The sequence below is a fragment of the Aotus nancymaae genome, unplaced genomic scaffold (genome assembly GCF_030222135.1).
Source record: "Aotus nancymaae isolate 86718 unplaced genomic scaffold, 86718_ANA_hifiasm-v0.15.2.pri h1tg000014l, whole genome shotgun sequence".
Lineage (NCBI taxonomy): Eukaryota > Metazoa > Chordata > Mammalia > Primates > Aotidae > Aotus > Aotus nancymaae.
The window spans coordinates 7,573,036-7,595,122 of NW_026988425.1; the positions used below are offsets into that span (position 1 = coordinate 7,573,036).

Genomic DNA, 22,087 nt, shown 5'->3' on the forward strand with positions numbered 1-22,087 from the left:
CACTCTGCCTGTTTCCTGTTCCCTGTGCCATTTCAGAGAGCAAGCAGCACAGCACGCTTTCCCGAGCCTGACACCCACTAGCAGGGCAGCAGAGGAGGAAGCAATCCCAGCCGCCTAATTTTAACAACAAAGCGAGGCGTCCTAGGGCTATGCAGGGTCTAACAAGCTTCCCTCCCTTTTACAAAAGCAATCATCAGTGATCTACTTCTCTGTCTGACCTAAAACAGAAAATGTCCTGTGGTTTGGATCGTCTGCCGAAGGAAACTCGATATTTAGGCTCTTTTGTTTTGTTCTGTTTGATTTTAGAATGGGGGGAGGGATTCACAGGGCCTGTGTCGTAGATGGCATAGAATGTGCCACGCTGCCAGTCATCAGTTCTTCCACGTGATGCTAAAGCCACGCCCAGCCCAACCACGTCAGATCGCGCTGATGCAGCAGTGGCTTCTGACTTAAAATCACTCTTCTCCACAAAAGAAAACAACAACTACATTAATCAGGACACATGATTGTCTCCACAGCAAAGGGTCCCACTCCCATTGCAACCTCCACCCACGCATGCTTTTCCCACCTCTTCGGACCTGCCCCTGGCTCCGGAGCTCGATTCTAAGCAGGAGCCTTCTTTACTTTGTGGTTCTGCTGCAGCACTGGAATGTTCGGCTTGGCATTTAAGAACACCACTCTGAAAACGCGGGAGCCTTTGAGCCATCTGTCCCTGGATGATAATTGGGCCATCTTCGCCGCAAGTTCACGTGGGATTCTTGCGCATCTGTGTCCAACCAGGGGAGGAAAGAATGCCCAGAAACCCCTTAGGGAAGATGAGCCATTTCCAAGCCAACACAATCATTTGTCCACTCATTTATTCATTTTCATGACACACTTGCATGGAATGCTCTTGATACCAAGTATGGGAACCCTGGCTGAGCCGTTGACCTCACACTTTACCAGCCAGGAGGAAGGTACTGCCTTGGGGACTCCTGTTTGGAGGAGCCCAAAGATGTAATCCACAGGATCTTCACACGCTTCCGACTAACACAGCGGGAGAGGGCACCATGAAAGCAGACCTAGTATGTCTTAGCGCTTCCCTGCTGCTTCTCAAGCCAGAGCTGATGAAGATTTTCTGACAAGGAATGGGAGGACTTGGTTTGTCTTGCACATCTTAACCTCTGATTCGTTTTCTGGGGTGTTTTGTCTTGTTTTACGCAGGACAGTGCTGTCTTCTGGCCCTGCGATCGAGGTCCCAACCCCTTGCAGAGTGAGGTTCCGTGAGCACACTCATCCTTGTGGCATTAACAAGTTGGACAAGGCATTTGCTTTCTGCATTGTTTGACATTGACAATTCCTGAGGATTCAAGGATGTCTTGTGGACAAAGCCAGGCATTTCCTAACTTAATGGTGTAACCAGAGACAGGAGAGAAAGATAAAAGATAGATTAGCTGAAGACCATGAGGCTGTTGTGTGGGTAAAGGGAAGGAAGTCATTGTCTCCTTGTTAGCCTTGTCACGGCCCTCAGCGATCAGTGAACCGATTTTTTAATTTATCCCAATTAGTGACCTGAGAAGACATGACTTTACCTGAGCCAGCCACTGTTAACAACGCAACAGAAATTAGGTTCCCCCTTCAGGTACTTTTCTTCTTGAAAATATTCACCCACAGAAATGTAAAGTTTTTGCAGGTAAGATAATGTTTGTGTCTACGTGCCTGGACTGCTTTCCCTCCTGAGAGTCATGAAAACGTCCTTTCTTACTCCATCTGAAGTGTTCGCCTTCAAGTTAGAGGCTGGTTCACTAAGCAATTCCTCCGTCTCCCTCACTCAGTATGTTGAAGTGTGCTGTTCTTTTGGACTCTGAAACTTGATAAGCAAAATGATTGCTCCATTAACAACAACCTCAGGTGGGGGGCCAACTGCAGATGCCGGTGCAGCTGAGGCATGTGAGCATCTGGGTCCCCAGCATCTGATTTTTAGATATGAAAGGAAGTGTGTTCCGTCACATTTTGGCTACCATTGTCATCATATGGGAAATCACAGAGTTAGAAACTTTTCTCAGTTCTGTTGGCTGTATCTTCCCCACTTCATAACTCAATGACGGCACAACCCTAACACATGAGAGTCCAAAGTAGATTTCATCCTTAAAACATGAAGGAGATAGAAAGAAAGAGAGGGAAAGAGAGAGGTGAGAAAGAGTGAGAGAGAGAGAGAGAGAGAGAGGAGAGAGCCCTCATACACAACCAGCTGTGCAGCTCATATTTCTCTAAACAGCTGACCTGATTGGTGGGCTGAATTGTGTCCCCCAAAAGAAGATATAAGGCTTCAGCCCCCAGTTTCTCCAAATGTGACCTTATTTGGAAATAGAATCATTGCATATGGAATTAGTTAAGATGAGGTCACACTGAAGTAGGGTGACCCCCTAATCCATATAAGTGATGTCCTCCTAAGAAGATAGCCAGGTGAAGAGACAGACACACAGGAATGCCACGTGATGACACGTGATGTTAAAGGCAGGGATTGGAGTTACATGGTGGCAAGCTAAGAAAGGCCAAAGATTGCCGGCGAACCACCCAAAGCGAGACCAAGGCAAGGAAGGATTTCCTGCAGGTTTCAGAAGGACCTGGCCCTGAGAACATCCTACTCTCAGACTTCTAACCTCCAGACTGTGAGATGATACATTTCTGTTATTTTAAATCACCTCATTTGTGCTACCTCATTATAGCAACTCTAGGAAACTAATCCAGAGATCAACACAATTGACTACTCTGCTGGAAAGATGTCCTGGGATTTTACTGTACCTCTTCCTGTCTCCCACCATGCTACCTGCCCCTCCTTCTCCCGATCTCTCCCACAAACACACAAAGAGCAAGGTGATCTGGGAACAGATCTAGGGTGGAGACATCAGTCACTGAAACTAGAGGGACCCTAACAGCATCCGTCCACAAGTGGCCCGCACAAGAGAGAAGGCCTTCAGCAGGAGTTGGCAGTTCTCTTTCACTAACTGAATGCAAGAAGTCTTGAGAAGTCCAAGTGAAATCCAGAAAAGCCAGATGGAGTCCCTAGTTGTTGTCAGAGAACTTCAGAAGAGAAATTTCAGTGGGGTACTGGTGTACCATTTGGCTCTGTGGGCTGCTGGTGCCTCGTGATTCTTGAGATCCATCTAGGTCTGCACTTTCAAATCTACTCCCCGGTCCTACAGGGAGAGCCTCTGCTGGTCTTTCTTCCTCCAAGCTCTCCCTCCATCCATCGCTATTCCTACAGAAGACTCAAGATCTGGGAGATGGGTAGAGCAGGGAATTTCTACCCCATAAACCATGATTCCAATGCATTAATGTGAGGACTCCCCAGACAGGATTTCTTCCAATAGGTTGCTTGTGTGAATTTTCAGTATGGTTAACTGAAAACCCAGCCAGGTCTTGAATTGTCTAACTGGGTCCTACCTACGTCGCTTTGTCAGTGGGAGGGCCCTGAGCTGGCTCTCAGTATTTGAGGCATCTGGTCCTTTAGCTAGAAACGCAAAGGGGACTTGTGTTCTGATTTGTTGTGCTGATGAAACTGTTATAAATTCTGACCTGATATTCACTCATAGTTTAAGAATTACAGGGACGGTGGGTGGAAGAAGGGAATGTCATAGATGCTTTCTCTGGCCCCTTGGAATTGTAAAGAATGTGATATTCACAAAGCAACATGAAAATTAAAAACTCAGCCTATACCAGTTTCTTAGGATGTTTGCTGTGTGGTACTATTTTTATTAACTATTCAGTATAACATCAGCATGGTCAACATAGGGTAAAAAGAGTTTAAAATTCATGAAAATCAGAGTCAGAATTGGTTTTAAACAACTTCACCTGTCAGTCACTTCAGCTGTGCTGTTGGACACCGCAGTCACAGGCTCGGAAAAGAGCAACTTCATTTTATAAAATCAGTGCCAGTGAAACAGGAAGGGGGCACTGCTGCCCTGGCTTCATTCTCAGGGAGAAATGGTGACCTCTTTAAGTTTCATGAGCTCAGATTCTTCCAGCTGCCACGGGCTTGATGAGGAGGAAAGAGCTCTTGATGCCAGCACAACCTTATTGGAGAGTTCTCTGTGGCTCTAAGCCTGTAAGCCACTGGGACCAGGCGATCGTGTTGCCTCATTCCTGCAGGAATCCACCTTTTCATTGCACTTGAGTCTTTCATTCTGTTAATAATATTCTCCAGTCTGTGTTTCCTTATCTTTTTCTCTAGTTTCTTAGCCCTGCCCCACTCCCCTTCCTTATCATTCCGTAATAATGTTAAAAATCACAAGTACCATTTGGAAAGAGTTTCCTATCTGTCAGGCTCTGTGCCAGGTATATAGATATTTAATGTAGTGGCTAAAACAGCCTGCAAGGTAGGGGTTGGTACCCACCTTTGACTGATGAAGAAAGTGAGATTTGAAGGGGTTTATGCCACGTCCCGTAGCTCAGGATTCAAACCCAGGCTCTTTTGCTTGAAAGCCCACCTGGGCTTTTTAGTATTACACCAAAGCCTCTTGTTATCTCATTTGTCCTTGAATCCACAGAGAAACTGGAAAAATCAAAAAGCAAGGACAGCACACAAGCAGAAAGTGATGACCTGCTGTTTGTAGTTGATCAGATACCATCTATGCTGCTTATGTGACATGGTGTCCATGCATAATCCAATTTATCTTTCAGGTCTTAGTTACAGTCCTATGTGGGAAAAGTTCGTGTGTTAGCATCTGCAGGATGTGTGGGTGCTCACTGCATGGAATGTGGTATCGAGGTCTGGGGGAGCCCACCCCGTGCAGTGACATCTTGGAAGGGATAAATGACTGATGCCATTTATCATAAACTTGAACCTGAGGTCACTCAGGCAGTGTACCCAGCATTTTCATCTTTGTTATACCTTTGTGATACAAAATCATATGAAAGAGTGGATAAGATTGGATGACTGCTTGAAAGTTATGTGAAACTATAATTCAGAGGTGAGAGTAGCTTGCAGAAATTAAGTTCCCTACTTCATGTTTATACCCGTGTGACTATTCATTTCAAGCATACTGTCTCTTCATGAGAGTAATCATGAAAACATTGAAGAAACCATATACCCAGTTACCCATATTGATCCCAGAACCATAAATAAAATGTTAATATTCCTTTACTTTTTCTTTTAATATTTGGTATAGCTTCATATAAAGTATGAAGTCTGTATTATTATACTGTGCTCTCAAAATAGGGATTTTTGTTTTGTTTTAATGCAAGCTGGGTTTGGAAGGAAATTTGAAACCTGTGCGTTTGGCTGGCGTATGATGTAGACAGGCACTAGAGAATCTGACGTTTGTTCATGCTCAGATTCTGAGTCCTGTGTGCCTGTTGTTGTATTGCATTGTTATCTGTCTGTCTGTTTTTTTAATAGACCAGGCATTTGGAAAGACCTAAAGACCATGGGCTCTGTGTCTCTCTCTATATTCTTCATCACACTGCTTGTTCTGGGTAGACAGGTAAGAGGTCTGTTTATATATATATATGTATGTATACTTTTTCTAAAGTGCTGTATTAATAATGCTTTGCTATGGATTTTAGTTAACCTTCTTGGAAACAAATGCCTAAGAATCAGAATCATCTTATCACTGAAGACAAAACTAGTTAGCACAAGGTTTGGGTGCACAGATATAGACACAAGGAAAAATATCTTTCTTTTTTTCCACAAAAGACAAATTTTATGAATGGCTGAGATGTTCATCAGTCAATTTCCTGTTAAATTTCAAAAAATTTTTGTAGGTTTTGTAAGCTTACAAAAGTGTTCCTTCAATAACTGACACTATTTGAAAAAAAAAAAAAATCTCCCCTTGACTAGGGTTTTCATTTGCATTTCAGAATATGTAGCACGCTTCTTTGAACTGGATCTGAATTCCTTTGCTGTCATTTGCAATCATTCCTAGAAATATGATCCCCTGCTAAAAAGTTTTATTTTTGCAATGTGAATGAAACTGTTCTTCCTTCTTTGTTCCCTCCAACCCTTCTGGTCTCCTAGTAGAGGCTGTGGGTACCAGATTTTTAAGGACAATTATTCTTCCTCTGCCTTCAACAAAGATAATTGCCCAAAGACTACAAGACTCATCTGAAGCCAAGCACCTCTGCCTCATCCCAAGGCTATTTAAAGTTCTGTGAAGGGTGCTAGGAAACAAACAAAAAGCAGTGATTTATGTATTTGGAAAGAACTCATGAAGAAGCAATGCCAATTAAATTAAATCTGTCCAATATCCAAGAGGTGCACTATATACTTATGAGTTTGGGTCTGGTTTCCAAGGCTTCCAGCTCTCCCCACCAGAAAGCTGTTAGTAATTGCATAGTCATTTGGACCGAGTCTGGATCTGGCTCTCAGGCCAGCAGTCCGGAACAACTGTCCTCCTCTAGCTTCCCAAGCAATGTGAGCTGCATCCTCGCTAGGAGTTCATGGTGTGGCCCTCATCCATCTCCCTAGCACGGAGCTGTCCTGTCCTGCTGCAAAGATGTTTGAGGTCTTTTCTTCCCACCCCACCACCCCTCTTACATTTTCTCTGTTCTGCATTCTTTGACTTGCAGTTTTGACAACCTGCACTATGTCCCGTTCTTTTTCCCTGATTTCTCCTGCAACCTGGTTTTCTTTTCTCACGATTGGCCATCTTTCTGCTCTCATTCCTATGGTGGGCATGCTCTCCCTTGAGGACCCTATAATTTAGATGTGAGAGAATTGCGCTTCCTTGCATCATATCACCTAGATGATCATTTCTCAGGAAACATTGCAGCCATTCCCTCTGTGGGATCACCTGTTTCTCCATTTCGTACTGGGGATGCTTTCTCCTGCTAGAATCATCACTCAGATTCCTTCACAGCAGCAAATTTTAAGAACCTAGTATCAAATTAAATTCTCCCGACTTTGTTATTGGTCACTGAGATGATACACAGTCAATACCACTACATAAGTATGGTTGAGGCTAATGGCTGACACTTGATCCATTACCATCTCATTGATTTAAGATAAATAATGAAAAGTATTCAATACTATGATCGAGCACTAATTTTACACAATTGGGTTGATACCAGTCTTATAGGGAGTCATTCCATTTTTGTCTTTAATGTAGCAAAAAGTAACATTTACATCTAGAGACCTAGAAAAATTGTTACTCCCTCTAAAGAGTTTATCATTCCTCATAACCATTCTTTAACACCAGCTATAAATCACCGAATCTACATAAATCACCATGCGAAATACCAAGGTGAGCCAGGAGTCTGACCTGCAGTCCAGAATCATTGAGTGGATGATTACTGAGGCCCCAAGCCTTCCGGGGTGAGAACTCTGAAGTCTGTGACACAGTGCTTTAGTATTCCCTTCCCCAAAGGGAGGAGAGGTATATCACAAAACATCCCACATTTGAAATAAGATCTTTCAAGTGCCGCAAGTAAAGCATTCATGGCCTCAGAGTTACTGTGTTTTCTGATTGGTTTATTAAATGATAGTATATGTACTTTGCAACCTGTTTTCATTGTTGTTTGTGCTGCTCCATGACCATCTTTTTTGAAATGATGGAGATATGTTTGCTTTCTGAGAAAATCAGTATGCTAAATATTGCTTTAGGTATCGAAGTAGCCTTGATGAAAACATAACACGTCCCTTGTACGACATGTACAGTGCTACTTGCTGTACTAAAGTCCAGTTCATGATAGACGTATTAGCCAACTCAGGGGTCTCTTGAAAAAAAAAGAAGCCTGGTGTCTCACCAGAGCTTAAACAGCAGCACATTCCATGCAGGGTCTGCATTTGAGGTGGGATACATTTATACCATCAAACCAGGGGACAGTCTGCGTGACCTCAAATGAAGCTGTTGTTTTACAGGAGAGCTTGAACCTAAGAATCTGCAGGGACACAAACTGCCCTGTACTCCAGCCCAGTGAGCCACAGCAGGCAGGGTCATGGGGTCCCAGGCATGTCCTGGAGGATTCGCCTGGGCTCTTCCTGCTCTCTCCTTGTTGACAGAGCCAAGGAAAAAATCATTCAGTGATTTATAACTGGTGTTAAAGAATAGTTATGAAGAATGATAAATCCTTTAAAGGGAGTAATGACTTTTCCAGGTCCCTAGATGTAAATGTTACTTTTTGCTACATTAAAGACAAAAATGGAATGACTCCCTATAAGACTGATATCAACCCAATTGTGTAAAATTAGTGCTTGATCATAATATTGAATACTTTCGATTATTTATCTTAAATCAATTCGAGCGTAATGGATCAACTGTCAGCCACTGGACTTAACCATAATTATGTAGTGGTCCATACCAGGTTCTTCTGTCCATGTAGAAAGATGTGAAGCCCTCTAGTTCCTCGTGTTGTTTTCAGAACCAGAATCAGCTCATAACTGCCCTTGAGGCTGTGCTAGATATGAGCCACAGAAGGGAGGGTCATGGGGTCTTTAAACCTTAAAAAAATCCTGGAGGACGTCCTGGAGGATTTTCTCAGGCTCTTTCTGCTCTCGATCTCTCATTGTCAACAGAGCCAATAAAAAGCAAATTCTATGTCTCTTCATGGGATCTGGGCTCCTGAAAACCTGTAGAGTAGCCCCAGGCAGAATCCAGGAGGTGGGTGGCCGTCTGAGGAATGGGAGGCTCTCGAAGCAGGCCCAAAGCTGAGGAAGGCTGCTGGTCCCTCCCTGCTCCTCTCCTGCACACAGAATCCTCTGCTGTCCTCTAGCACCGCCCTCCCCAAGTCACCTAGGCAGGGGCTTCATCCTGGCCTCTGCTGGACATCTGTGCATGGCCTCCCATTGTGTCTCTGAGTCAAATCCCCCGCTCCTTTCTCTAGTAAAGACATGCTTTTCAGGTTTAGGACCCACCCTAAATCCAGGACGATATTATCCTGAGATCTTTAACTGAATCATATCCACAAAGATATTCTTTCCAAATCAGGTCACATTCACAAATACCAAGGGCTAAGACTTGGAACTATCTTTTGGAGGATTACTATTCAATCCATTACATTTGACTGGGAATTTTTTTTAAGTCTTTTTTGAGGCACCCTTCATGTGAGTTGTAATGGGCCAGCTACATAAGGCAGAGGATTCTAAACAGATTGCATTGCTTGGGAAGGTGATAGATGAGTGATAGATGGATAGAAACATAGGTAGTAGGTAGGGAGATTGATTGATTGATTTGGCAAAGTGTCATTTCAGTTCAGTACAGCTGGTTCCAAAAGATTGTGATTTTTTTTTTAGTAGGAGACTTACAAAATGCTTACCTGTTATGCAATAACAATGGCTCTGAAAACACGAGCAACCTCCTAGCATGGGTCCTGCTCCCTTGGGTCGGACTTGCTGCCTTGACTGCTGCCTTGGAGGTGGTTTCATCTCATGCTTCACTTTTGTCTAATCTTGAGTGTGCACCTGTGGGGGCATTGAGTGGGGGCACTGAGAAGCCACAGGTGGGGGCATTGAGAAGCTAGATGGTTGACAGATGGTTACATCTATCATTTCAGTTTAAATCCAGACACACCATTGATTTATTTTTTTTAATCCATTCTTCAAGTGAAAACGCTTTTCTAGTCAATATACAGCTTAATTTCTATCAATCCATGGTTTTGAAAATGTGGCATGAACATGAAACTTTAAATACAAACTTTTATTTTGGGGATTTTGTTTTTTGAGACAGAGTCTTGTTCTGTTGCCCAGGCTGGAGTGCACTGGCTCAATCTCGGCTAACTGCAACCTCCACTTCCTGGGTTTATGCGACTTTCCTGCCTCAGTCTCCTGAGTAGCTAGGACTATAGGTGTGCACCACCAGGCCTGGCTAATTTTTGCATTTTTAGTAGACATGGGATTTTGCCATGTTGGCCAGTCTAGTATAGAACTCCTGACCTCAAGTGATCCTCCCACCTTGGCCTCCCAAAGTGTTGGGATTACAGGCATGAGCCACCATGCCTGGCCAAATACAAACAGACTCTTAAAATATCTTTTTTGCAGTTTTTTGAAAATGCCTCACTACGTGAGATAAACATAAACGCTACACCAGAGGAGGAGGAGGAGGAGGAGGAACTTTTTCCTAATGTATGGCAGATAATTTTAATCAGACATGACTAATGAATGATCATTGTTCTTTCAAATTACAAAATGTGGATTTTAACTTTTTTTAAAAAATTCCATTTGTGCATGAGAGGCCATTGGTGTGCACGTGTGTGTGTTTTGTTTTACTTTGTACTGTCACTAGTACAACTCAACAAAACAAACCAAAAACTTGCGTTAGCTCTTCTTCACATTTATTTGGCAGCAAGTGACTATCTATCTGTGTGAAATACACACTCTCCACTAAGCCCTTCTATTACAGGAGGATCCACTCAAGACTATTTCATTATATTAAATTATTTACATCATAGGAGGCACAAAATGATGCCAAGGCCCAAAAGACTCTTTGTCAGTAATTGGGCCTCTCTATTCCTACAATGTTAATAATAACTCGTTTTAAAATACATTATATTTTAATGTATTTTAATGTACATTATATTTAATGTATTTATTATAAAGCATGAAAACATGTTTTTACCAGCAGGCATTATCTTAATTAAATGATACCAAAATGAACTTTTCTCTAAATGTAATGAATGGCATTCTGTTAGAACAGCACAATCCCAGGTGGAAAAAAAAAAAAAAGTCCATATTTTGCAACAGTTACATAATGATATAATTTGTGTTAGGGAAAAACTAATTTACAAATGCTAAAGGCAAACTGCCATAAACAAACACTACTTGTGTTTGTTTTTATGCAGATCATCAAAAATGCAGTCTCCCTACTAATGTATTCTTCATTTTTCATTTATTCATCATTTATATTCTATGCCTGTTTTCAAAATATCATTTGAGCCATCTTTTATTAGCATAACTTTGCAGGAAGCTTTAATAGCACTTTGAATTTAAGCCTCCATATAGCCGATTTCCCTGTTTCTGAGGCTGGTTCTTGTATTTTGCAAATCCATGCCAGAGGTTGACTGAAGGACATTTCAGGGAAACAGAGAGCTTTCTAGGGGGTGGCAGTTCTGTGTGGGGGTTCTTTTCTCGGTTGCATTTTGTTCTTTTTGTTTTCTCTTTGAAACCTCCACTCTCTGGCGGGACAAGATGCCTATTGTTTCTTTACCTCTGTGTCCTCTTGTAACAGAATGAATATTACTGTAGGTTAGACTTCTTATGGAAGAACAAGTTCAAAAAAGAGCGGGAGGAGATAGAGACCATGGAGAACCTGAACCGCGTGCTGCTGGAGAACGTGCTTCCTGCGCACGTGGCTGAGCACTTCCTGGCCAGGAGCCTGAAGAATGAGGTCAGACCACGCGGGGCTGGGGGCTGGGAGATAGGGGCTGGATGCCGTGATGACCTGGGTGAGGGCTGAACGCTTCTTCAGTGACATAAAGGCTGTAGCACTTCACACATCTGAGTGTTCAAAATGGCCAAAATTGGCTTGAATTTTTCAGTTTTCAAGAAGATACTGATTGGTGGGAGAGACATCAGTTGAGAATAGTGGGTTAGAAGGACCTCTAAAAGTCTGAGCTTGGAGTTGGATTCATTATTAGAGAAGATTTCTTTCCCAGTCATATAAAGTTCTGAATGTCCATTATGAGGCACTAGGGTCCCAAATATGTCCCCAAAGTAGCCCCTGCCCTCTCCCCACTGTGGGAGGAGGCCTGCCTGGCCAGCATGTGATGGATGCTCAAACCAAGAGGCAGCGTTAAACCATGCATCCCACACGCCCACTGTTTCCCTGCACTCAGCTTCCCTGACAGCCTTCCAAGGCTCTTAGAATTTCAGAGCATCAGATACATCATGAGTGTGACAGGATTTAGGACTTATCTACACAAGAGCAGACCGAAGACTTGAGTCCTTCCATTAGAATGGATGGAAATGGGAATGTCATGGAGTGTTTATCCGAATGGATTAGCTAGACTTGAAAAGACTACAGTGTCAGTTAAATATTGAAATGGCTTTTGAAGCGAGATGTCGTGAGGTGTCTTCAGTATTGCTGAAGTGCAAGAGGAAGCAGACGTGTCTACATTTGGACTTAACGTGAGAAACACATACCTGAGCATCCACCGTGCGCAGAGCCCTGTGCTTAGTGCTGTGACGTTTCCCAGATGTCTGAGATGTGTAAACCACAAAGTGTCTGAGACAGGTCTCAATCGAGTTAGAGGTTTATTTTCCAAGGCTGAGGATGTGCCCAGAAAAAAGAAACGTGAGTTACAGGAGGATCCGTGGCCTGTGCTTTTTCCAAAGAGAGTTTTAAGGACTTCAATACTGAAATGAGAAAGAGTAGACAGCAGGGGAAGGAGGAAAAGGAATAAAAAGAGAAATGGACTAGGCAGGAGGTGGTTACCTTCTTGTGAGGCTTTGATTCATGCTCATTGAAACCACATTTTACATGTGAAAAGAGTGGAGTCAGGAAACTCCCTGATGCCTTCCTCTGCGGTAGGCCCGGGGATGATTTCTCCTCTTGTGTTTGTCCATTACCTGTGAAGATCAGCTATTAATTTGCATTGCCAGGATGAGAGTCAACAGAACTTTGTTTTCAGGTTAGTTTGGGGGGTGTCTATTCTGAAAGATTTCAGGGCCCAGGAGGAATTTTTTCCTGAGCCTTTGCGAGGGAGGCCGCCTAGGGAATGATGTGATCCTTCTGTGCTGCAGCCATCTATGTGGGAACAAAAAGCAGGCCATTTCTTGCATAACTCAGTTCCCAGACTTAACTTTTAGTGAGTTTGGGGTCCCGAGATTTTCTTTTTCAGAGGTGTAATCCCTGTTTTTTTTTTTAAAGTAGTATAATGGATCAATAATATATTTATTACAGCACTTAAAATAGGGTGTAATAAGTTTTGGGAATTTTTTTTATTGTGCTTTAAGTTCTGGGGTACATGAGCAGAACAGGCAGGTTTGTTACATATGTCAGAAATCCCAGTTCTTAGACATTTTCACTGAGGCTTGGGAGTGCATGCAGGAAGGAGCCGGGATCACCTGTAGGTGGATGAACTCCTTAATGGATAAGCTCAACCCTGATGGTACCAGAATACAAAGCAACCTCCAGTGAGAAGCCTTGGAACGGCATTTTTCTGTAGCAGATTTGAAGTTTGGATTAAGAATAAGGCGCCGGGTGGCAGATGCGGTGCTAGACATCACTGCTCTCATCTTCCTGGAAACGTTCAGGGCACAGTGAGCCTTCCAGGGCTACACAGCAAGTCTGATGACCCGCTGGCTTTCCTGTTTCTTCTCCTGGTGTTTTCTACATTTGGCGGGTTCTTCAGCACCTGATTTTCCTGTTGATCGCAGGTAATAAAATCACTATGTCTATTAAGGAGCCCTCTGTTCTCATTAACAGGAGTCTCCAGCCCATTTTTAAATTCAGCAAGGTCCCATGTTTCCCCTGCCCTGTAGCCAGGCTGGTGGTGGCCCAGGATACAGAGATGAATGGGCCTAGAGGTGGCCTCACCCTCCCTGGCTGCCTCCTGGGGATAGGATCCTGTTATCTCCAAGGACACTGGGGTGTAAATATGGTACTCCAGAAAGACTCCCACCGTGAGGAAGCGGCTTCTGAATCTGGAAAGAAAGTGCTAGAAACTAGCTAGGAGAAGAGGGGGAGGGGGAGAGAGGAACAGGGAGAGAAGATTCCAGGCTTGAAGGGGCTACTTTTCCACAGGCACCAGGGAAGTGCCTAATTCAAGACCTGAGAAGAGCCCACTGGGGCAGGCAGGAAGAGGGCAAAGGGAGATGACTATGGGAGCTGAGGCTGGGCTCGGTGTCTCACGTCTGTAATCCCAGACTTTGGGAGGCCCAGGCGAGTGGATCACCTGAGGTCAGGAGTTCAAGACCGGCTGGCCAACATAGTGAAACCCTGTCTCGACTAAATTACAGAAAAAAAAATAATAAAAATAGCTGGGCATGTTAGCAGGTGCCTTTAATCCCAGCTACTCGGGAGGCTGAGGCAAGAGAATTGCTTGAACCTGGAGGCAGAGATGGCAGTGAGCCGAGCTCACACCATTGCACTCCAGCTGACAAAAACAAAACTCCTTCTCAAAAAAAAAAAAAATTTAAAAATAAAAAAATTTTTTAAAAGAATCCGGGAACTGATAGGAGGGTTTCTTCCTCAACATGGGCTCAGAGAAAGGCTCTGGAGCTTGAGAAGCTCTGTGCAGGTCTGTGGGGAGCACAGAAGGCACCCCGGCCCCAGGGCTCAGCCTCACAGCCCTGCAGAGCCCTCCCTCACAGCCCTGACAGCCTCCCTGGCCAGACCTCCAGGAGGAGCGGTTCTCTCTGCTTGTTCCTGTTTGCTTGGCTTATTCGAAGCAAGCATCAGAATACAGTTCTCCCCCTTGGAAATAATAAGGAGGCAAGATGGGGAAGGAGAATAAAACCTAGAGCCACACAATGCGGCCTCAAATGTTAGTCCCAGCTTTGTCTGTTCCTGTGAACGTGAGAAGGTTACTTCCCTGTCTGAACCTCACCGTCCTCATCCATAAAAGAAGCATGATGCCTTGCCTTGCAGTTGCCAGAGGCAGGGTGAGGGACATCACATGGTGCTTTTGCACTGCAGTCCTCCAGGTGAGGTGGGCATTCCACAGAGGCGTGCACAGGTCCCACGTCCATGCAGGGGGGACACGCTTGGGAGGGAAGACAGCAGCAAAATATGGGTGTTGGCAGCTCACGATGACTCCTCCACTTCCTGTGTGCCCCTGCTGTGTACCAGGGACCTTCATGTCGCTACACAGCCCTCTGGTGCTCCTGAAGATGACATGACATTTTCCTCCAAGTCTCCTAAGGACTGCTGCTGTCGGGTTAAAGACACACAGTGTCTCCTGTACCCTTCACCATCCCATGGCCTCCATGGTGTAAGGCTGCATGGCCTAGCAGAAGCCCAGAGTGGGCACTCAGGACCGGGGGTGAGCCCTGGCTTTGGCACTGCCTCACTGCATGGGCAGCTTGGAGACTTTCCAGGAACAAAGCAGGAATGGGCACATTTAGATGAGGCCAGCTCTGTGCCTTGTCTCTGTATTTGTCAAAGAAGGTGAACTTCTTGGGATGTCATCACAGCCACTGTAGCCCTGTGTGTCCACAGGGACCCATCTTCAAGCATTGAAATAAATCCCCCAGCAGATGACCAGTGCCTGCCTGCCAAGCTCCCCGTGGTGGCTCCTAAAGACAGTTCCTTCCTTCATTCGGGAAACAGGTTCCTCAAATCTACACCTGACTGAGGCCAGCCTCCTGCCCTGTAGGAAGATGAAAGAGCTTGGTTTCAGAGCTCTTCAGACTCGGACCAGCACAGATGGCTCCACGCTCCATAGCAAGCATGCCAAGGGTGCTTGGATTCTCTCAGGGGTGGTGATTCCTGCATGTTAGACCTGCACTCTCACTGCTGACCTGACGTTGGAGAGGAGAAGAGTGGACACTGAACCTTAAATCAAGGCATCGTCATTCCCATGATGATGCTGGGAAATGAAGCAGGCAGGCTGCAGGGTTCTCTGTATTTAATCATACAACACAGAACTTCCTTTGGCTGTAACATTTCCAATTTTACTGCCAATTTCTGTCTTATAGGGTAAGTAATGGGGGTGATGGCTACTCTAGCAGCCATTGTGAGACTTGGGGACTAAATGATGACAAGGAGCCCCAAGGCCCACCACCACCAGAGTGGCCCCTGCCGTCTCTTCGAGGACCCTGTACTCCCCCAAGGGAGGTTTGCTAGCCAGTTGCTGGAGCAGTGAGTGTGGGGAGATTCTGGAGGCTTCAGTCCCCATGGGAACAACACTGTGCAAAACAGAACCCACACAAAGGGCCTGAGCAAGAAAGAGAGGCACCGACGCGCTGCCAAGGGGTTCTCAGAGTTCCCACAGAGAGTCTCAGAAAGGGAGAGCTTTGTTTTTGTTTGGCTTATTTCTGAAAACACATAATGAGGGTATTATAAGGAGAGCCACCTGCGTGCATAAAACATAGCAAAGTCCTGCCCCCGCTTCTGTGGAATGTCCCCTATGGCCATCGGACCTCCTGCCCTAACGTAGCCTCCTCACCAGACAGAAGAATCTTTTTTTTTTTTAGGTCCAAAACAAACTTTGTTTACTTAGAGATTATAAAGAGCTCAGTAACTCAAATACTGAATACTTAAGCTGTAGGTTGACTAGAAGTCCGTGATTCACCAGTCCTGTGTTTTGGAAGTAGAATATAACTACATTTGGTATTTTCTCTCAGTTCTCTGGTATTCTTGAAGCTTGAAAATATTCAAAACACTTTAATGGTATCTTGTTGAACAGCAATAGAAATCAGATGGTATACTTAGAAGTCAGTCTCTCACAAAAAAGACATTATAGCCAAGTCCTTGACCTAATGATGCCCAGGCCAGGTGGGACTAACACTGTGTGACCTTGAGTAGCTGAACAGTAACGGTGCAATAATGCTGTTTAAGAGTGTAGCTCATCAAAGTTTCTGTCCCCTCTACAGTGTCAGGACCAAATAGTGGCATCCTGCCTGAGCTCTCTTCCTCCCTAAGGTTTCCCAGAGCAGAAGCTCCAGGCCTTGCTGAACCTGCATGACCGAGCCCGGCTGTCGCTGGGACCAAGAGAAGTCCCTGCAGACAAGAGCAGCGCATCTTAAAGTGAGGGCCCACCTGCAGCCCCTGCTAAACAGGCCATTTGTGGTCCCCACACAAGCCTTCCTTAACCTCTTGGGCCCTGCAAGGTGACTGAGAGTGAAGCATCTGTCCCAGCCCTGGCACCTCTTGGCTGTGGGGCCTCAGAGTCCTCACAGAGATCATTACCAATTTTAGGAGCAATAATTTAGATGAATCTCTTAGAACTGTGCCTGGCATGTCATAAATATCGTTAACTATCTTTTAATCAAATATCCCAGATTCATGCAAAACTTGAGAGTCACTGTCCCTGGGAATTGATCAAAAGCTTTCAAAAAAGGCTCTTGCCAGACCTTTTTTAGAGCTTGAATAAAGTGGAAAACAAAACCCAGTGTAATCACTTTGCTCCTGTTCCTGGCATTGGAGCAAAAGCACTGTGGGCAGTGTCTGCCTTCCCAGCGTCCTCTCAGCAGGGTGGGCCGAGCCCTAATGCTGAGTGCTGAGTGCCTCTGAATGCAGAGGCGCGGGGCAGCTTCTGGGGCGTGGGGTAGATGGGAGCAGGCCCTCAGCCCCCTGTTGTAGGTTACCCCAGAATCTACCACACCAATCCATTTCTACTAAACCCCTGGTGATACTTCTCTGAGAGTCTTCTGGAAATAATACAGGAAAACAAGTCCTCGGCAAAAGCGAATATAGCTATACATGGCCAATATTGCCGGTTCGGTTCCAGACCTCTGCAAAGAAGCGAATACCACTGTAAAGTGAGTCACAAATTTTTGCTTTCCCAGCACATGTGAAGGTTATGTTTACACTATACTATGTATTAAGTATTCAGTAACATTATGTGTAAAAAAATGTACATACCTTAACTTTAAAATACTTTATTGCAAAAAATACTGACAGGGAGACACACAATGAGCACACGCTGTTGGGAAAATGGTGCCATTAGACTTGGTCAAGGCAGGGTGGCCGCAAACCTTCACTTCATGAAAAACGCAGTATCTGTGCAGTGCAGTAAAGCAAAGCACAATAAAACAAGGTCTGCCTCTAAGTCAAAAAACAGCAAAGAAAGAGACCCTGAAGTCGTGTTTGATTTCCCTGCGTGGGACCAGCTTACACCTGCCTCCTTTCCGACTTAACTAGTGAAATGCTTCATGCATAAACAGGATGGGCGCTGCTTCCCTGCAGAGTCACAGTCACTTCCCTGAGGATGAACGGCCTCCTGGGACCAAAACCGATGGTCAGGGCTCTGGGAGAGACCAGGGAGCAGTTCCGTTCCTCCCTGTGGTGCAACCTGTGGTTGCTGATGACCTCTTGAGTCCGGGACAGGGGATCTTTGGATAGCCTCCACTCCATGGCTTCTGGAACAATCCTTGGAAGATGGCTCAGCTTATGCCAAGGTCTGCGTTAACACAGATCATGTCATTTTTATTCTCCTACCCACTGTATCAATCCACAAAGAATCAAGAATGATGTAATCACTCTAACAATCAATTCTGAAAAGGTTTTTTTTTCAATGGAAAAGTGCTCATAGGCCTGTGCTTGGGCGCATGGGCATAGGGTTGGCTGCTTGTGTCTGGGCCGGCTTTGCAGTGCCTCTTCCTTCTCCTGGGCATTTGTTTTACTTAAAACTTCCTGAAGCTTCTCCATCAGCTGCTAACTATCATGGCCAGATTCAGCCCACACAACCCTCAGGCTCATCAAGAGAGTTCTGTGCACCCAGATGGGAGCCTTCTCTGTTTCGGAAGCCTGTTCTCCCCACCTCTGTGTGTGGCAGGAACATTTCCGAAAAGCCCCTTTGAAGGGCGTCAAAGCCAGCTCTCATCACTTGTGGAGAACACTGCATTTTGTCACCAAATCAACCCCGTGCCAAGTCCCCAGGTGGTAGAGGATTGTGAGCCAGACAGCCTCATTCAGAGGGAGCCAATGCTTGATAAAAACAAGCCACATGAGCCACAGATGCCACCACAAAAATTTGGGAAACACATCTCCTGTGCAAACAGCACCTCCCATTCTGCTGTGAGAGCCCTCCGAGCGACAACCGGGCTGATCCCTCAACAGCGCTAAGTTTTAAGCTCTATGCACACTCGTCCTCTGCAGGACATCAGGCTGGCATGCCCCTGGGGTTTCAATAGATGCTTCTGTACTTCTAGTCATTTGACGCCCCTGAGTAAATTAGGCATTAAGTGACAGTTGGGGACACCAGGGCTTAATGTTTCCCACATAGGTCAACTCAGGAAACTTGCAAGAGCCAAAGCCTTTATGCAGCCCGAGTCGGTGAGACAAAGCACCAGTCTGGTCTGGAAGGTTGGAGACCTGAGTGCCAGTGGCAGCTTGGAATGTTTTCTTGAATACTTCAACCCTGTGCCCACCTGGATGAAAAGCTCCAGATGTCCCACACCTGGGCCCGCAGCACCAATCACACTTTATGATGTTTTCTTTGTTTTCTCTGTCTCTCCAACTAGACTTTAAGCTCCTTAAGGGCAGGACCTGTGTTGTTCTTGTGTCCCTAATACCTGATATGAAGCCTGACACACAACAGGCCCTTTGAGAGGCCACATGTGTGTATAACAGGGCGTCAAAGGGAATTTCAGCCTGTGACACTAAGAGACGCTTGCTCTCTTATTCCAAAGGAGGCATCCAACGGTGTGCAGAGCTTACAAATGACTTCCTGACCTGCAGGGAGCTTATGAATTGGCCAGAAGACTTGAGGTTGAAAGAGGGTTTGGACAGAATGTAGTGGGGCTAAGCCCCTTCCTAAGGGGAAGGTGGGGATGCCCCCTCACCTCCAGCCTTGTGAACAGGCCAGAACTGCTCAGCCTGGCCTTGAGCCTCTGAGTGGTCCTGGGAAGCATCTCCAGCTGGGGGACACATATGGCAGGCGGGTTCTGACACTTGGAAATGCTGAACACAGGCACTGATGGGGCATCTGGGCACACGGGGTGGGGAGCTGGGGTTCGAGACATGGCTGGACTGTCCATTGTTTGGACGGCAAAGAGTACCGAGTGTTGCTCAAGAACCAAGCAAGGAAAAGAGGAGTGGTGTCAGGTTGTTTTAGATCCAATGTTGCAAAGCTGCCTGGAGTAGGGGCAGGGCGGGGTGAAGGGACCGTGGCAGAGGAACTCAAAGAAGTAGCCTGAAAGCCTGGACCTGAGAGGGTTATGAGGAGCAGGAGGGATGCACATGGCCTCCATCGTGGAAGACTTGGGAGTTGCGGGGGGTGTCCAAGGATGGGCAAAACAGCAGGGAGCCTTCCAAAACCCATGAAAGCATCCACGGGGGACACCAGCTTTGAATATTCAGGGAATGGGATGCAGCTAATAGCAAGCTGTCCTGCCTCACAGCCTCTTCCTCCTTCCCCTGTTCTCTTTTCTGGATGGTTTGGAAAACCCAGCTAGCAAGTTAGGAAGAGTGGAGGAAGAAAGAGAGGTGGAGAGAGAGTAGAAACCAATGGATCCCCTCCTCTGCCTGCAAAAGGCCCCCGCTGGGGAAGGGCACAGGCCACAGCTACAATGAGGGCAAGAGTTTTGCCTGTTTCTGGGGCCGGGGCCTCTAATTATCGATGAGAGGACCTTGCATTACACACAGTGACATGAGGGCCAGGGGTAGTCCCAGGTGTTTGTCCAAGATAGGGGAAGATCTAGCCACGCTCCAAAAACTGAAAGGCGTAGTGGGCACAGAAACACATTTGCTTTGTGACCATGTTTTCATTCCTTGAACTTATTCAACAGAAAGGTTACATGTGAATGAATATCGACGTGACATTTAAACTTACTTTCAGTTCTAAAGCTCGGTAATGCTTTTGGGTAACTACATGCTGGACGTGGGTCACCCATTCTAGATCTTGAATTCCAAATTATCTTCAAAAGCTGCCCACTTTCCCTACCCCAACCCCCAGGTCCTCTGGAAGTATAAGACAAGCTCAAGTCATCTGCCAGTCAGCATATAATCCTCTCTGGCCCCATGCCTAATCCAAACATGGGAGGGAACCTCTCATGAGTTCAGGGCTTAGTTCTCAGCCCTGAAAGTTTCACAGGCTCCAGAGAATTTGGGAAGCCTAGAAGTTTCCATGGTTTTCCAGTAGTTACAGTTTTATGGAAGCCGTGAATCTGAGGACCAGGTGACCAGTGACTGGAGCTCACCCCGGGCATTCCCCCAGAGATTCCAAGTGACGCTCTGCCAAAGAAGGTGGGTGATCAGTTTGTAGTCCAAGCTTTCCAGCAGTGTTCGCAGCCTGCAGAGAATCCAGGGATTTGTCCTGGCCCTTCCCCTCAGCCAGCTGGGAGCCTTGCTGGCACCCCCAGCTCCCCTGAGCTCCATTTCCTCATGTAGTCTGTCATTCTTAATCAAGGCTGCACAGCAGAATAACCCAGGGAACTTTTCAAAATAATGCCCATACTTGGAGCCTAGCCTAGAGGATGAGGGTCAGTCGGTGAGTGGGGAGGTCCAGGCACCTGCCTTCTTGGAAGTCCCATTGGAGATTCTCCCATGCACCCCCATTTTGGTCCTGTGTAATGAAATGACGTGTCAGATCCAAACTGCCCATCAGTTCTGTCTTGCATTTCATGGTCTCCAACTCCCAGACACCCTTAAAGACTCCAGAGGAAAAGACAAAGGTAAAGTGACAGGACCTGCAAGTGTCGGAAGCCCCATGCTGTCCCCACACCAAGCAGTGAAGCCCGTGATCTTCCGGGAGACTTGATAAAGTATAAAGTGTAGCATACACAAGGGTGGATTCTACTGTCAGGCATGATAACTGCAACCTTGGGCAAGTATCGGAACCACTCTGTGCCTCAGTTTCTCTATTTGTAGATGGAAAACTACAGTACCAGCCTCATAGGGTTGTGGTTGGAGTGAGTTCATGCAGGTAAAGTGTTCAGAGAGGTACCCGTCCCACCATGTGGTGAGCACTCAGTAAGTGCTGGCTATTGTCATGCTTAGTCTTGTCATCATTATCATTCCCGAAAGAGCACTCTGGCTAGTGTCAGCAGGCAGCAGGGAAACGCAGGCTACAGAAAATATGTCCTCGCCTTGCTAGATGCACCCTTTCCTTAAGGACAGGGAAGCCAGTGGTGTTTACACCACTTTTATAAAACTGACTTTTTTTTTGAGATGGAATCTCGCTCTTTCACCAGGCTGGAGGGCAGTGGCCTTTAGACTCACTGCAATCTCCACCTTCCAGGTTCAAACGATTCTCCTGCTTCAGCCTCCTGAGTAGCTGGGACTACAGGTGCGCACCACCACACCAGGATGGTCTTGATCTCTTGACCTCGTGATCTGCCCGCCTTGGCCTCCCAAAATGCTGGGATTACAGGCTTGAGCCACCGCGCCTGGTCGCAAAACTGACATTTTTAACTCACACAAGATCCTAGGGGGTTCTCATCGCTGTTACTCTGACCCCCTGGCTGCAGTCAGCATTGCCAGCACTGTGCCTTACCTGTCACAGGCTGCCTACCAAGGATGAATGTTCAAAAAGGCAACTTTGCAGAGAGAGAGAAAACACAATTATG

The 22,087-nt window shown here is 45.9% G+C and overlaps 1 protein-coding gene across 1 annotated transcript in view; it reads left to right on the forward strand.

The window, feature by feature from the left end:
* Positions 1-22,087, forward strand: part of ADCY2 (adenylate cyclase 2) — a 436,690-nt gene that overhangs the window by 385,639 nt on the left and 28,964 nt on the right. Inside the window, exons 19-20 of the mRNA XM_021675367.2 lie at positions 5,381-5,465; positions 11,142-11,300. Coding sequence (XP_021531042.1) covers positions 5,381-5,465; positions 11,142-11,300 — 244 coding nt within the window. The remainder of the gene's footprint in view (positions 1-5,380; positions 5,466-11,141; positions 11,301-22,087) is intronic.